This window comes from Diadema setosum, chromosome 13 (assembly GCF_964275005.1).
Source record: "Diadema setosum chromosome 13, eeDiaSeto1, whole genome shotgun sequence".
In the NCBI taxonomy this organism is placed as follows: Eukaryota; Metazoa; Echinodermata; class Echinoidea; order Diadematoida; family Diadematidae; genus Diadema; species Diadema setosum.
The window spans coordinates 13747928-13762142 of NC_092697.1; the positions used below are offsets into that span (position 1 = coordinate 13747928).

Genomic DNA, 14215 nt, shown 5'->3' on the forward strand with positions numbered 1-14215 from the left:
AAAAAAATCACTCTTTGGGGTGTGACATAAAAAGCCTTATTAAAAGTGTGGAGCACTTGCCGACGAGCCTTGTCAGAGAAGTTGGAGAAATATATGTATTTTGTAATGCCATGACAGTTAGCCACCTACAATGTAGTATGAGTACTTCTAACCTTCTGTCAATTTGTTCCTCTTTCTCTCTATCTTCTCTCTCTCTCTCTCTCTCTCCATCTCCAGTTGTAATGCTATGACAGTTAGCCACCGATGAGTACTTGTAACCTTCTTTTGATATGTTCCTCTTTCACTCCATTTCTCTCCCTCTCTCTCCAGTACGGGAACCTGATCACCTTCACCAGCTCCAGCATCCTCCTCCTCTACCTCGTCTCCTTCTGCGTCTCCACCATCATGCTCTGCTTCCTCATCAGCGTCTTCTTCTCCAAGGCCAACCTCTCGGCGGCGTGCGGGGCGGTCATCTTCTTCCTCACCTACGTCCCCTTCACGCTGGTGGTGGCCTGGGACAGCTACATGACCCGCGGTGCAAAGCTCGGCGTGGTGAGTGGCGTCGTCGTGGCAACCCCAATCGGCATGGATTTTTTTATACCCCCGCCAAACGAAGTTTGAAGGGGGTATATAGGAATCAGCGGGTGGTCGGGCGGTCGGGCGGTCGGTCCGTTGCAAATCTTGCGTCGCGAACTACTTCCTCAGTTTTCAACCGATTCCCATAAAACTTGGCACAGATGTGTGCCTTGGGTTGTAGATGTGCAAGACATATTTTTTGACAGTACCCAAAAGTACGTTGCCATGGTAACGGCATATTATGGGCAAAAATGGGTACAAATCTTGCGTCGCGAACTCCTCCCACAGTTTTTGATCAATTTTTATGAAATTAGGTACAGATGTTCATCTGAATATGTTAATGTGCAAGACACATATTTCCGCAGTGGCAAAAAGTGCGTTGCCATGGTAACGGCATGTTATTGGTAAAATATAGGGCAAAATGCTTCATGGCAAAACTGCTTCATCAGTGTTCTTCCAATTCTCATGGAATTCATATTGAATGTTTGTCTTAGGATATAGGTCAGCATGACACATTTCTTGACAGTGACAAAAAGTATGTTGCCATGGTAACAGCTCACATATTATGAGCCAAAATGATGGAAAATTTTGTGTTGCAAACTACTTCCTCAGTTTTTGCCCAATTTCCATGAAACTTGGTACAGATGTGTGCCTTTGGTTGTAGATGTGCAAGACGCATTTTTCGACAGTACCCGAAAGTACATTTGTACGTTGCCATGGTAACGGCATATTAATGGCAGAAGATCAAGGAAAGATCTTGCGGATTTAACTACTTCCTCAGTTTTTTGACCAAAGCTTATGAAATGTTGTTTGGCGGGGGTATAACCAGTCGCTGTAGCGACATTTCTAGTTTTCTCTGTGCCCGCCCTCTCACATAGCCACGAGAGAAGAGAGAATCTGAGAGTTGATCTGCATGATTAACCCATTCTGTGTCAGAAACTTGTGACAGTATGTGCAAGTGTTATGGGAGTTTCTGTGCCAATTTGCACAAAACTTGTTAAGCATATTGTTTTTGAGAGCCTGTAATTTGTTTGTTGTCACTGAATGGTTGGACACTAATTGTATCATTAGTTCTTGTCAATATTTTTCAGCATCAATACATGGCATCTAAATTCTACACTAACATAGATAATGCAGTCTACATTTATTCAACCGTGATTTAGAGGTGATTCTTATTGTTCAGCTAGCAATAATTTTTTTTTTTTTGAAAAGTAATTGACGCTGCCCAAGTGGTTGAACATGAGTCATATTTACATTGTGGTAATTTCAGTCACTCCGTATGTATGTGTGTATATGAGACAATATATTTTATGTCATTGGTAGCAGATGAATTCACTATTTTTGCCCCTTACCCAATAAGAAATTGAGAATATTAATTGCTCTGTTTGAAAAGACAAGACAGGGATGTCATTTTACTTAGGTGATGGTATTGAGAGAATTATTTCTCTGGAGTGATTTATCTTTCCTTTTAATATTCATCTTTCTCCTCATTCCTATCTCACACTCTGTCTTTCTGTCTTCAGTCGGTGCTAAACACCATAGCCTTTGGCTACGGCGCCATGTACCTGGCCCTTTACGAGGTGCAGGGCACCGGGGTGCAGTGGAGCAACATTAACACCAGCCCCCTGAAGGGTGACACCGGCTTCACCTTCCTCCAGGCTCTGGCTACCATGTGGATGGATGCATTCCTCTATGCCATCCTCACCTGGTACATCGAGGCCATTCACCCAGGTGAGCTCATCCTGAAATCAATCCTTTTTAATATGCCTACTAGAGTTGTAAAAGTCAGTGCCAGATCCTGTGGTGTGAGGTTTGTCAGAGACTTTAGAGAAATGAGAGTCACCCGATGAAATACTTTTTCAACCAGCAAGCCAGTAAAACTGTGAGAGAAAGAGAACTTGATACAACAAAAATCTAGTTATATCACGGTAATTTTTCTTGCCCTAAACTTTTCTGTCTTACGTTATTGTTTTTTTCAAACCCTGATATGACTAACTTGTAATATAACAACGTTGATCCTAAGGATTATGTTTGATAACGAGTTCAGTGAAATGATGGAATGAGTCATGTGTAGTGTGTGGAAGTGTGACATGTAGCAAGTCTAACAGAAGTTTGGCAAGCACAAGTTAAACCAAAAGATGATTTGTATTAGTAGCTTCTCTCTTGAGTCATTTGATGTGAATCCAGAATTGCTGCCATCACATGATGGTACATCCCGAGGTTTTCACACGACATCCTGTGACAATCTTTTCCAGGTACCTACGGCATGCCGCGTCCCCTGCACTTTCCCTTCACCAAGAGCTACTGGTTTGGACACAGCCGGCCACGGACATCCGACCCCGACAGCAACATCGACATGAGCGGTGTCAGATTCCAAGGCGGTATGCCAACTTTCTCCATCATTTCTAATGCATAAGAGTTACAAGTTTGTTCACATTACACCATAAAATGAGACTTCTTGAGTTAGGTTTTTATTACAGTTATCCTAATGACATTTTTGTCCTTATGTAGTGGTCATTTTAATAAAGGCATGACATCTTTTTTGAACTTTACTTTCAAGCTCACTTTATTGTTGAATTTAAGTTTTATCTGTGTTATATAATTGGTCAGAATATTGGTTCTGGGATAATCAGGACTGATAACTAAGTTTTGATTATGTAATGCATTTTTCGGAAAAGAAGATGACGTCCTTTAATAATATGATATCAATGTGGCATCCAGCAGTAGAGAAGAATCAAAGTAACCCATCCCTTATCCCCCAACCACAGGTCCGCAATCCGACTATGAGTCTGACCCAACCCACCTACCACTGGGCGTGTCCATTCGCCACCTGGTCAAGGTATACTCCAACGGACGCAAGCTAGCCGTGGACAACCTCAGCGTCAACTTCTACGAGGGGCAGATCACGTCCTTCTTGGGTCACAACGGCGCTGGCAAAACCACAACCATGTGAGTCCAATCTCACAGTGAAGTTGTTGTAAAAAAAGGTTGTGGAGAGGAGGAGGATGGGGTAGAAATATGTCCTCCTTTTGCTTCACCATGTATTCAGTGAAAACAATGTTTTCAGTAACAGTTTGCTCACAGTTTGACTGTGAGCCTAAATTTCTGGTGTGAGATGGATACCCTGAGGTCAAAATTACACCTCTAAATTTAAGGTTTTGTTTGACCCAAACTGCATTGTCGGGTGTAGAGAATATTCTCAAGAGCAAAATGGCCTCTGACAGCTAATGTAATATTTGAGATGTTTCAAGTTCTCTTTTATCGACATTGTTGGACTCTGTTCAAATGAATAGGGATATGTCACAGACTCCTTCTCTGAAGATAGAATCCTGCCATTCACTTTGAGCATTCTGTTAGACTTATGCAGACATATTAATGAACATGACAATTGCATTTTCAGTATTTTGTGTGTGGTGAGTTTCTGTCAAGTTTTCAGGAAGCATTTTAGTTGAGAAATTGATGAGATGTTAGCAAGCATTTCAACCAAGAATCTTAGTCCAAATGAATTCAATATTTGGAGACATAGTATGTACATGTCATGATGAATACCTGTGCTGTTCATGCTGTGGAAATAATATATTATACGGATATGATCTCTCCTCTAGGTCAATTCTGACTGGTCTGTTTCCGCCAACTGAGGGCACCGCATACATCTACGGCCGAGATATCCGGACCAGCATCGATGAGATCCGAAAGAGCCTCGGAATGTGTCCCCAGCACAACGTCCTCTTCGACAAGTTAGTCCCTTTGTTTGAATTTATGCAGTTGATTCCAATTTCACTTTCAATCCATTTTTTCCTGGTATGTATGAAGAAAAAACAATAACAAACCGCCTGTATCTACGTAAGAAGCATGTGATGATAACAATGACATACAATGTATGCATTGACAGAAAAAAAAAATGCAAAAACAAGCAAAAAAGTATATGAGATGATAACCAAGTTTAACAACACAAACAACATTCACTACAATATTCTTTGTTGTAGTGGTATGTACAAATATATTCTGTAAATATTGATTTAACAGAGAGAGACATGTTCTTCCATGTCTGTTCTCATTTTTGCATATTTGAATTCACATGAGACTTATTACAACACATACAGATCAGACATTTACTTAGCAAAAAAATCAAGAGAAAGTAGGATCAAAATGATAAGGTACTAATGTTTAACATTGATTGCCTTTCCAACAGGCTGACAGTGGCTGAACACCTGTGGTTCTATGCTCGTCTAAAGGGTGGCACCTCCACGGATGTCGCCATAGAGATGGAACAGATGCTGAAGGACTTGGCCCTCCCACACAAGAGGGATGAATACTCTATGAATCTTTCGGGTAAGATTTGAAAAAGACTCGGTGGCCTCCTCTAGTGTTGCAAGACCTGGGTCCCATTTTCATAACAGATGTTAGGGTAGCAACTCTTCTTTGATTAGCAGCTTCTCATTGCAACAGCCAATCAGGAAGCAGGATTCTTGTCACTACAATGACACATGCCATTGCATGAAGTTTTGATCACAGCAACTTTATATGTAATGGAGCCTCAATGTTTTTGCACTCTAGATATGATTTTGGCACTCTGTAAGCCTGTAGGGATACAATTACTGTGCACATTTTAAATACATATACTTCCTCATCATATTTACAATGTACTTCATTGTGATCACTGTGTTAGACATAATAAATATGCTTATCTCTTAATGTGCACAATTAGATCTGGTCCATGGGAAATTTGACAAGGATACAAGCACACTCCTCTAAAATTGATCGAAATTCATGCAAAATTTATCCATAACCCTGTGGGACCCTCATCCTTACTTACCACTGAATTAAATTTTGTGTGCAATGTAATCACCAGAAATTATTTCAGAGTTAACTTGCCAACCAGACTTGTTTGTGTCGTTACTGCCATTTACCTCCTATATTTGATTCTTTGGTTTCTTCAGGTGGCATGAAGCGAAAGCTCTCCATTGCCATTGCCTTCATGGCGGGCTCCAAGACAGTGATTCTGGATGAGCCAACTGCTGGGGTGGACCCTTACGCCCGCAGGGAAATCTGGGACCTCCTGAGCAAATACAAGACAGGTAAAAGTGTTAGGCATATCATGAACTTTGAACTTTGTTTGCAGATTACTATAAGAGTGGAAAGTTTCACAATGTGGAAATTTTTACCCAACATGAAGCTAGCCCCAAAAAAAACCAAACATGAATTTTTTGCTTGTTATATCATTTCATGTCTTTGGTCTCAAGATAGGTTTATTGTGGGTGTGTATCTGTCATGATATTTGTAGTTTTCTTCACATTTGCCAGTCCTGTAGTGCAAGTAAGTTGGCCATGATAATGTGGACCAGTTACCTTTTACTAAAGTGTGTGCTGTAAAGGCCCTTTTAACCACCCATTTGAGCTGTTTTAAGTGATTTGCTGAATTTTCATGACTGTCCATTTAAAAATGAAAAAATATGCAAAATTGTCTTACCTGGCAAAACATGCAAATTGCGTACACAAAAAAAATTCTGCTTTTACATGATATGCCTAGTGATTAATGGAAAAAGGAAAATAATGTAAAATGAAATACAAGCCAACCTTTCCGTCTCCTTGCTCTGCGCAGGTCGTACCGTGATCATGTCCACCCACCACATGGACGAGGCAGACATCCTCGGCGACCGCATCGCCATCATCGGCCACGGACGTCTGCGCTGCTGCGGCACGTCCCTCTTCCTCAAGAGCCGCTTCGGCTCCGGCTACTACCTCGTGCTGACCAAGAGGACGCCGAGCCTCAGCAGCGGCAACATCTACGGCAGTCGCAGGGACGACGACGACGACGACGATGTCGCACCGGTGAGTTCGGTTTTTGCTCCTATAATGTGTAGGTCTTGTTGGGAGATGTGTTTAGTGAAAAAGATGCATTTGATGAAAAATTGTATCTACAGTTGAACCTCTCGTATCCGGACAAGTCGGGACTGGGGCTCATCCGGATAAGGGATTTGGCCGGATACGGGAGACTCAATGCTTTATACATGTACATATACATACACATGTACTGATGTAGCCCATTGTAGTACCACATGTAGTAATGTGTATACTGCAACCTTTTCATTGTTACACTCAGTAACAGACCCCAAAATAGAGGTGTATGTTAATGTTGGAAGTAATATGTAATTCATGTGTGTTTGTGTAGGAGTTCTCAAGGAGTTGGGAATCCCCCTTTCCTCCCGTAATTATTAAAAAAAAAAAAAAAAAAAAATCACGGCGAGATTGCGTCCGTATAATAGAGAGATCCGGATAAAGGGAGGCCAGATAAGAGAGGCCAGATAAGAGAGGTTCAACTGTATGTGTGGAGAGTTGAGAGGAAATGGAAAACGTGTGGTGTGGAATTCAGTGGAAAAGTAGCGGTTCACTGTCCCCAATCGTAAAGTGCACCAGCTGATTTTAAAGCATTATTCCACTCTATTGAAATTGGGTATGTAAAATTCAGTAGACATTTTTTTATGCCTCCGCCACGTAGTGGTGCCGGAGGCATTATGTTTTCGGGTTGTCCGTCCGTCCGTCCGTCCGTCCGTCCGTCCTTCCGTCCGTCCGTCCTTCCGTCCGTCCGTCCGTCCGTCCATCCGTCCTTCCGTCCGTCCGTAATGAATTTTGTGGACAAGGTAACTATCAAAACCTGTTGAGGTATCCTAATGAAACTTGGCATGTATGTGTATTAGGGGGTGAAGTTGTGCCTATCAACTTTTGGGTGCACATGCTCAAGGTCAAAGGTCAAAAGGTCAAGGTCAAATACATAAAATTTCACTTTTTCCATCATATCTATTGAATGCCTGAAGATATTTTCTTGAAACTTAGTGTATACATGTATTACCCAATTAAGATTCTCTGGTGAAAGTTTGCGTCATGAGGTCAAAGGTCAAAGGTCAAAAGGTCAGGGTCAAATACATGAAATTTCACTATTTTCGCCATATGTATTGAATGCCTGAAGATATTTTCTTGAAACTTAGTGTATACATGTATTACCCAATTAAGATTCTCTGGTGAAAGTTTGGGTCATGAGGTCAAAGGTCAAAGGTCAAAAGGTCAAGTAAAAATATCAAAACTTCTTTTTTTTCTCCGTGCCTTGGAAAATTGTTCAAGGTATCTTCATGGAACATAGTATATACATGTACTGACTGGAAGTGATTATCTAGAGAATGTAGGGTTCATGGGGTCAAAGGTCAGGGGTCAAAGGTCAAGTGCAACACTTCAAAATTTTACTATTTCCCTCATATTTATGCAATGCCAGCAGGGTTATTATTTTTTTACACTTGGTGTATGCATGTGTAACCTAATAGAAATTCTCTGGAAAGTTTTTTTTTTCTTCTTTTTTTGCCTCAAAGGTCAAAAGGTCAAAGATCAAGTGAAAGTGCTGAACTAACTTTTTCCTCCATATCTCGAAGTGGCTCAAGTTATCTTGAAACTTAGTACATATTATGCATGTTCTACCTGAAAGTGATTATCTTACGAATTTTAGGGTCAAGGACCAGATGAAAATGGTAACAATTTACTATTCAATTCAGAAATTGCACTTTTTCTCCACACCTGTACCTTGAAAATTACTCAATGCCTAAATGTATGAATGGGTCAAAGTCAAGTTAAAGTCCTTAAATCCCTAGATACATGCTCTCCTATTCATCCAATTAAACCTAGGTCAAGGAAGGTGAACATTCAACACATTTGTGACAAACTTGTCATTTCAATATTTTGCCAATTTTGTGAAAATGTAATCACACATTGTCCACATGTACTATCTAGACCTATTGGGAAAATCATGCATTATGGCGGAGGCATACCAGTCGCCAAAGCGACATTTCTAGTTCATTTAAGAATTTCATTTCATAATCTGTTAGCCTATTTTCATGATGTCCTCACATCATATTCTCGTCCCTGTTTCACACAGCATTTTAGAAAGAAGATACCCCTTTCAGTTATTTCATGTGCTGTGGAAACAGCTAGAAAGCAGTCAACCAGCTGTTTTTAAAAGCCATTTCCAGTGTAAATGCAATCATCGTGATTCTAAATTGTTGCAATCTTCTCTATCTAAACAACCCTGTTTTTTGATAGTAGAAAAAAAAAGTAGAAACAAGAAGAGATATTGCTTGGTAATGTGTTCAATTTTCTTTGTTGCTCACACAACTTATGGTGATTGGATATAATTCATGTGTATCTCCAAAACATGTCTGTAAGGTGTGTGCATTTATGACCATATGTTGTCCATGTGCTATTTGTTGTCTTTGCAGCTGGACCTCAATCCAGACGACCAGACAGATGGTGGAGTTGTCAGTTCGGAGAAAGCGAGCGAAGCTGGAGACATCCCAGGTTTGTTCTGACCAGTACAATATGATACAAAACATATGATACATCATGCATTTGTGTTTTTCTAGGTAGGGATCTATTCCGTGGTTTATGGACAGAGACATGTTACTAATTATAGATATGTATCAATTATGATAGATGGATAACTCTATTTAGAGTTTAGTACCATTGTATGGTTAAGTTGGTTTGTGCTGAAATTCAGAATAACTGAGATAGCTTGTGGGAACAAAATTTTGTAGACAAATCAAAGCAGAGATAGCGAGTTATCATTCCCAAATCCCATCAACATGAAATCAGTGTTAATTGTATCGTATCTTGAAGGGGAGTAGCATGTTTTAATGTGTTAGTAAACCAGCTTCATGGAAAAATCACCCAGAATTGAGTAATTATTTAACTTAAGATGAATAGGTGATGCAGTGGGATATTGCTAGTGTTCTCTGGTAAGATTTCATTCATTCATCAGATGCAGTTAGAGAGTTTATCATTTGATATTTCACCTAACATCAAAATCCTCAGACATCCTTCTGACAAGCTGTGAATGTTCAATAGAAAAGGCATGGTAGAACAATATCATGCACACAATTTCGTCACCATCCCTCCCTCCCACCCCCTCCTCCATCACATAACAGACCTTGGCTACTGCAGCGAGGCTGTTATCACGGCCTTCATCAAGAAGTTCGTTCCCAAGGCGATGGTGGCAGAGAACATTGGCACAGAGCTCTCCTACCAGCTGCCCCTGAGCCCCGGCCGCAACCGGGACCTGTCCAAGCTCTTCAGGGAACTGGAGATGAACATGAGCAAGCTGTACGTCAGCAGCTATGGCCTCTCGGACACTTCTCTGGAAGAGGTACAATTTTGATCATCCCATCAAGTACCAAAAGGCTCATTTCTGTTCCTCAGTGCTGTATATATTTTTGTGAAAATTGTGTATTATTCATTATTGTGTTTCAGTTTGAAGCAAAGTGAAATAAACATCTTTTAATTTGAGCTCTTTGTCATTCATTTATAATTGCTTGTTTTGGTCAGAGAATTCCTTTAAGTCCCTTATTGCTAAATTTAATCCTGGTTCTTTAAATTGGCAATGTACCTGAGATGATGAAAATTCCTCCTCCTCTCACAAAGTGGCAAATTTGTGTAGGTTTCTCTCTGATTTTTTTAAATATTGGAATAACTGTAACTACTTCTGGTAGTTCCATATGTGACCGTGCACCTCAAAACGAACATAAAGTCGCACACACTGATTTTGCGTGAGGACTGAAAATAAGTGAAATGGGTCAACCCAGCCGAACTTGACTTTTTCATATTTTCTGAAAGAGCGGGTCTTCTTTTATATTATGTTAAAATTTGGTATCATAAAACGGGCAGGAAAGTGTGTTTTTTTAGCAGATTATCGCAAACATTTTTTGTAGAATAGTGTGATTAGTTGTGTCTAATAGATTAATCCCTTTTTATGCCTCCGCCACGAAGTGGTGCCGGAGGCATTATGTTTTCGGGTTGTCCGTCCGTCCGTCCGTCCGTCCGTCCGTCCGTCTTTCCGTCCGTCCGTCCGTCCTTCCGTCCGTCCGTAATGAATTTTGTGGACAAGGTAACTATCGAAACCTGTTGAGGTATCCTAATGAAACTTGGCATGTATGTGTATTAGGGGGTGAAGTTGTGCCTATCAACTTTTGGGTGCACATGCTCAAGGTCAAAGGTCAAAAGGTCAAGGTCAAATACATAAAATTTCACTATTTCCACCGTATCTATTGAATGCCTGAAGATATTTTCTTGAAACTTAGCGTATACATGTATTACCCAATTAAGATTCTCTGGGGAAAGTTTGGGTCATGAGGTCAAAGGTCAAAAGGTCAGGGTCAAATACATAAAATTTCACTATTTCCACCATATCTATTGAATGCCTGAAGAGATTTTCTTGAAACTTAGTGTATACATGTATTACCCAATTAAGATTCTCTGGTGAAAGTTTGGGTCATGAGGTCAAAGGTCAAAGGTCAAAAGGTCAGGGTCAAATACATAAAATTTTACTATTTCCACCATATCTATTGAATTCCTGAAGATATTTTCTTGAAACTTAGTGTATACATGTATTACCCAATTAAGATTCTCTGGTGAAAGTTTGGGTCATGAGGTCAAAGGTCAAAGGTCAAAAGGTCAAGCAAAAATATTAAAACTTCTTTTTTTTCTCCGTACCTTGGAAAATTGTTCAGGGTATCTTCATGGAACATAGTATATACATGTACTGACTGGAAGTGATTATCTAGAGAATGCAGGGTTCATGGGGTCAAAGGTCAGGGGTCAAAGGTCAAGTGCAAGACTTCAAAATTTTACTATTACCCTCATATTTATGCAATGCCAGCAGGGTTATTTTTTTACACTTGGTGTATGTGTGTGTAACCTTCTGTAATAGAAATTCTCTGGAAAGTTTTTTTTTTTCTTTTTTTGCCTCAAAGGTCAAAAGGTCAAAGATCAAGTGAAAGTGCTGAACTAACTTTTTCCTCCATATCTCGGAAGTGGCTCAAGTTACCTTCAACTTAGTACATATTATGCATGTTCTACCTGAAAGTAATTATCTTATGAATTTTAGGGTCAAGGGCCAGATGAAAATGGTAACAATTTACTATTCAATTCAGAAATTGCACTTTTTCTCCACACCTGTACCTTGAAAATTACTCAATGCCTAAATGTATGAATGGGTCAAAGTCAAGTTAAAGTCCTTAAATCCCTAGATACATGCTCTCCTATTCATCCAATTAAACCTAGGTCAAAGAAGGTGAACATTCAACACATTTGTGACAAACTTGTCATTTCAATATTTTGCCAATTTTGTGAAAATGTAAACACACAGTGTCCACATGTACTATCTAGACCTATTGGGAAAATCATGCATTATGGCGGAGGCATACCAGTCGCCAAAGCGACATTTCTAGTTCATTTCTGAAAAACCTTGTCCACACTCTTCAATTTCAACTTTTGAAAGGATAGTGCTACTGCTTTGAAAGTTGGCATTAATTATGGACAGAATGTGTTAATGAGGCATGCTTAATTTCATTTTAATCTGATAATCCCTTCATTGTTGTTACTCTGCTGGTTTACTTCCTGTTTTTTGTCCCATTCATCGCACAGCCAGCACGGTTTGGTAAAGATTAAGCGCTTGAATAGACACTGTACGTCAGAGCCTCTTTTCTCAGTTCACACTTTTCCTGAGTTTGTGCTTTCTTTCCAATATTTAGATAGGTTAGGAGAGTCCATTTGATTTGAGTTATACATCATTTTAAAGCTTAAAGTCTGCTCTTTCAGAATATGGTCTTAACTAAAAATTCATGTCTGGCGACTTTTTGTTTGTTTTGAGGTGCAGGGTCACATATAATCTCTCCCTAATATTTGATATACACTGAAATTCAGAAGTTCTGATTTGATGTAGCCTCTTGTCAATCTCTGTTCAAAATTTTGTGTCGATAGGTCTTCCTGGCAGTGACCGAGGAGAACGAGATGGTGGACATGCAGCCGGGAACCACGGACATCGCCACAGACGGCGGCCGCCTGCCCAGGCCCTTCATGGGGCGGGGTAGCATGAGGCGGAGGCACTACCGGATGCCCTCCGCCTCCTCCATCAACCTCAGCATCAACGAGGAGAACGAGGGCCTGCTGTCCAATGACGGTGAGTTCATTGTTGGCAACGGGTGTGGTCTCATGGTTTGGGAGATCTGAAGAATCATCTCAGTGATGATGGTGATGGTGGTGGTGGTGGTGATGGTGATGGTGATGGTGGTGGTGATGGTGGTGGTGGTGGTGGTGATGGTGATGGTGATGGTGGTGGTGGTGGTGGTGGTGGTGGTGGTGATGGTGGTGGTGGTGGTGGTGGTGGTGATGGTGATGGTGATGGTGGTGGTGGTGGTGGTGGTGGTGGTGGTGGTGGTGGTGGTGATGGTGATGGTGATGGTGATGGTGATGGTGATGGTGATGGTGATGGTGATGGTGATGGTGATGGTGATGGTGATGGTGATGGTGATGGTGATGGTGATGGTGGTAGTGGTGATGATAGTAATGATGATGTTGACGATGATGATGATGGTGGTGGTGGTGATAATAATAATGATGTTGACGATGATGAGGTGATGACGGTGATGATGATGATGATGATGATGATGATGATGATGATGAAAATGAAGAAGAAGAATGAGATGTAATACATGTGTACAGAAAATGGGAGGTAGGGTACTAGTATAACGTCGCTGGGGTGACAAGACCTTGTATCTCAAATTTTGGTGAAAATGACTTTTTTGCACAAGTGGTCAAATAATCGGTTAAGTGATGTCCTGTCCAAATCCCAGCTGTCTTACCCCAAAAATGAAGCCACCACGGCATGTCAAAGAACGGCTATCCCATTCAGTATAGTGCTTTGGCCGCCATGTTTTTTGGCTCTCCTGAACATTTGACATTTTTGAGATACGAGGTCTTGTCGCCCCAGCGACGATAAGTCAATCATGTAAAAAAGAGTGGTTAACAATGAAAGTGATTAACGGGGAGAATCGAGTGACAGATGGTAGTGGTAAGGATTGTGATAAAGCAATGAAGAGGAGAGGAGGAGGGTAAGATCATCCACGTTGGTATGGTAGGATTCCTAATGCTCTGTGTTAAATAGCTTTGATGGTTTTTATTATAAGGGAGCAATTAATGAGTAGGAAGTGGTCATGAATGTACAGTATGTGATTTGACTGAAACAGGTAACGGAGATAGTGTTAAGGATACTATAATGGATTCAATAATAGATAAATTTACCACCAATCTGTTGACACATTTGATGTGTATGAGTTTTCAGCATCAGCGATGTTACCGCCATCTCAACTTTTCTCCTCCCTGTAGTCGTGGATGCTGTACACCAGCATGTTGCTTCTCAACCTCATCCTCCACCACTTGCGACTGGTGACGGGGATGGTGACAACAATGTAGATAGTGCAGGGGATGCCACGCCCATGGCTGCCCTGCAGAGAGAACCCTTACAGAGGCAAGAAGGTAAGGTTTCATCCGGCTTCATCGTCTCCACTTCGAAAGTGGATTGGAAGTCTTCGCATTGAGTCATTTTGCTTCATTTCCACTCAATTTTGTTTTATCTTTACAAAATTGATCTTCAAAATGAGATCCTGTTTGGTTTTATATGATTATATGACTTTAAAAAGACACCCCAAAATTGCTATTGACAATGTCTTTCAAGGGGTGCATGCGGAAAATGTTGATATGGACGTTTCAGCCGAACAACCAAATCCTTCATAGTTGTGTGATATTGGAACAGTCCCCCTGTCAGCAGAAAATAGTCACTGTAAAAT

The 14215-nt window shown here is 40.7% G+C and overlaps 1 protein-coding gene across 1 annotated transcript in view; it reads left to right on the plus strand.

The window, feature by feature from the left end:
• Nucleotides 1–14215, plus strand: part of LOC140237233 (phospholipid-transporting ATPase ABCA1-like) — a 103044-nt gene that overhangs the window by 67432 nt on the left and 21397 nt on the right. The window contains exons 18-29 of the mRNA XM_072317176.1: nucleotides 310–531; nucleotides 2079–2286; nucleotides 2811–2936; nucleotides 3324–3504; nucleotides 4161–4292; nucleotides 4748–4887; nucleotides 5496–5633; nucleotides 6157–6386; nucleotides 8816–8894; nucleotides 9521–9738; nucleotides 12351–12549; nucleotides 13755–13904. Of these exons, the coding sequence (XP_072173277.1) occupies nucleotides 310–531; nucleotides 2079–2286; nucleotides 2811–2936; nucleotides 3324–3504; nucleotides 4161–4292; nucleotides 4748–4887; nucleotides 5496–5633; nucleotides 6157–6386; nucleotides 8816–8894; nucleotides 9521–9738; nucleotides 12351–12549; nucleotides 13755–13904 (2023 nt within the window). The remainder of the gene's footprint in view (nucleotides 1–309; nucleotides 532–2078; nucleotides 2287–2810; nucleotides 2937–3323; nucleotides 3505–4160; nucleotides 4293–4747; nucleotides 4888–5495; nucleotides 5634–6156; nucleotides 6387–8815; nucleotides 8895–9520; nucleotides 9739–12350; nucleotides 12550–13754; nucleotides 13905–14215) is intronic.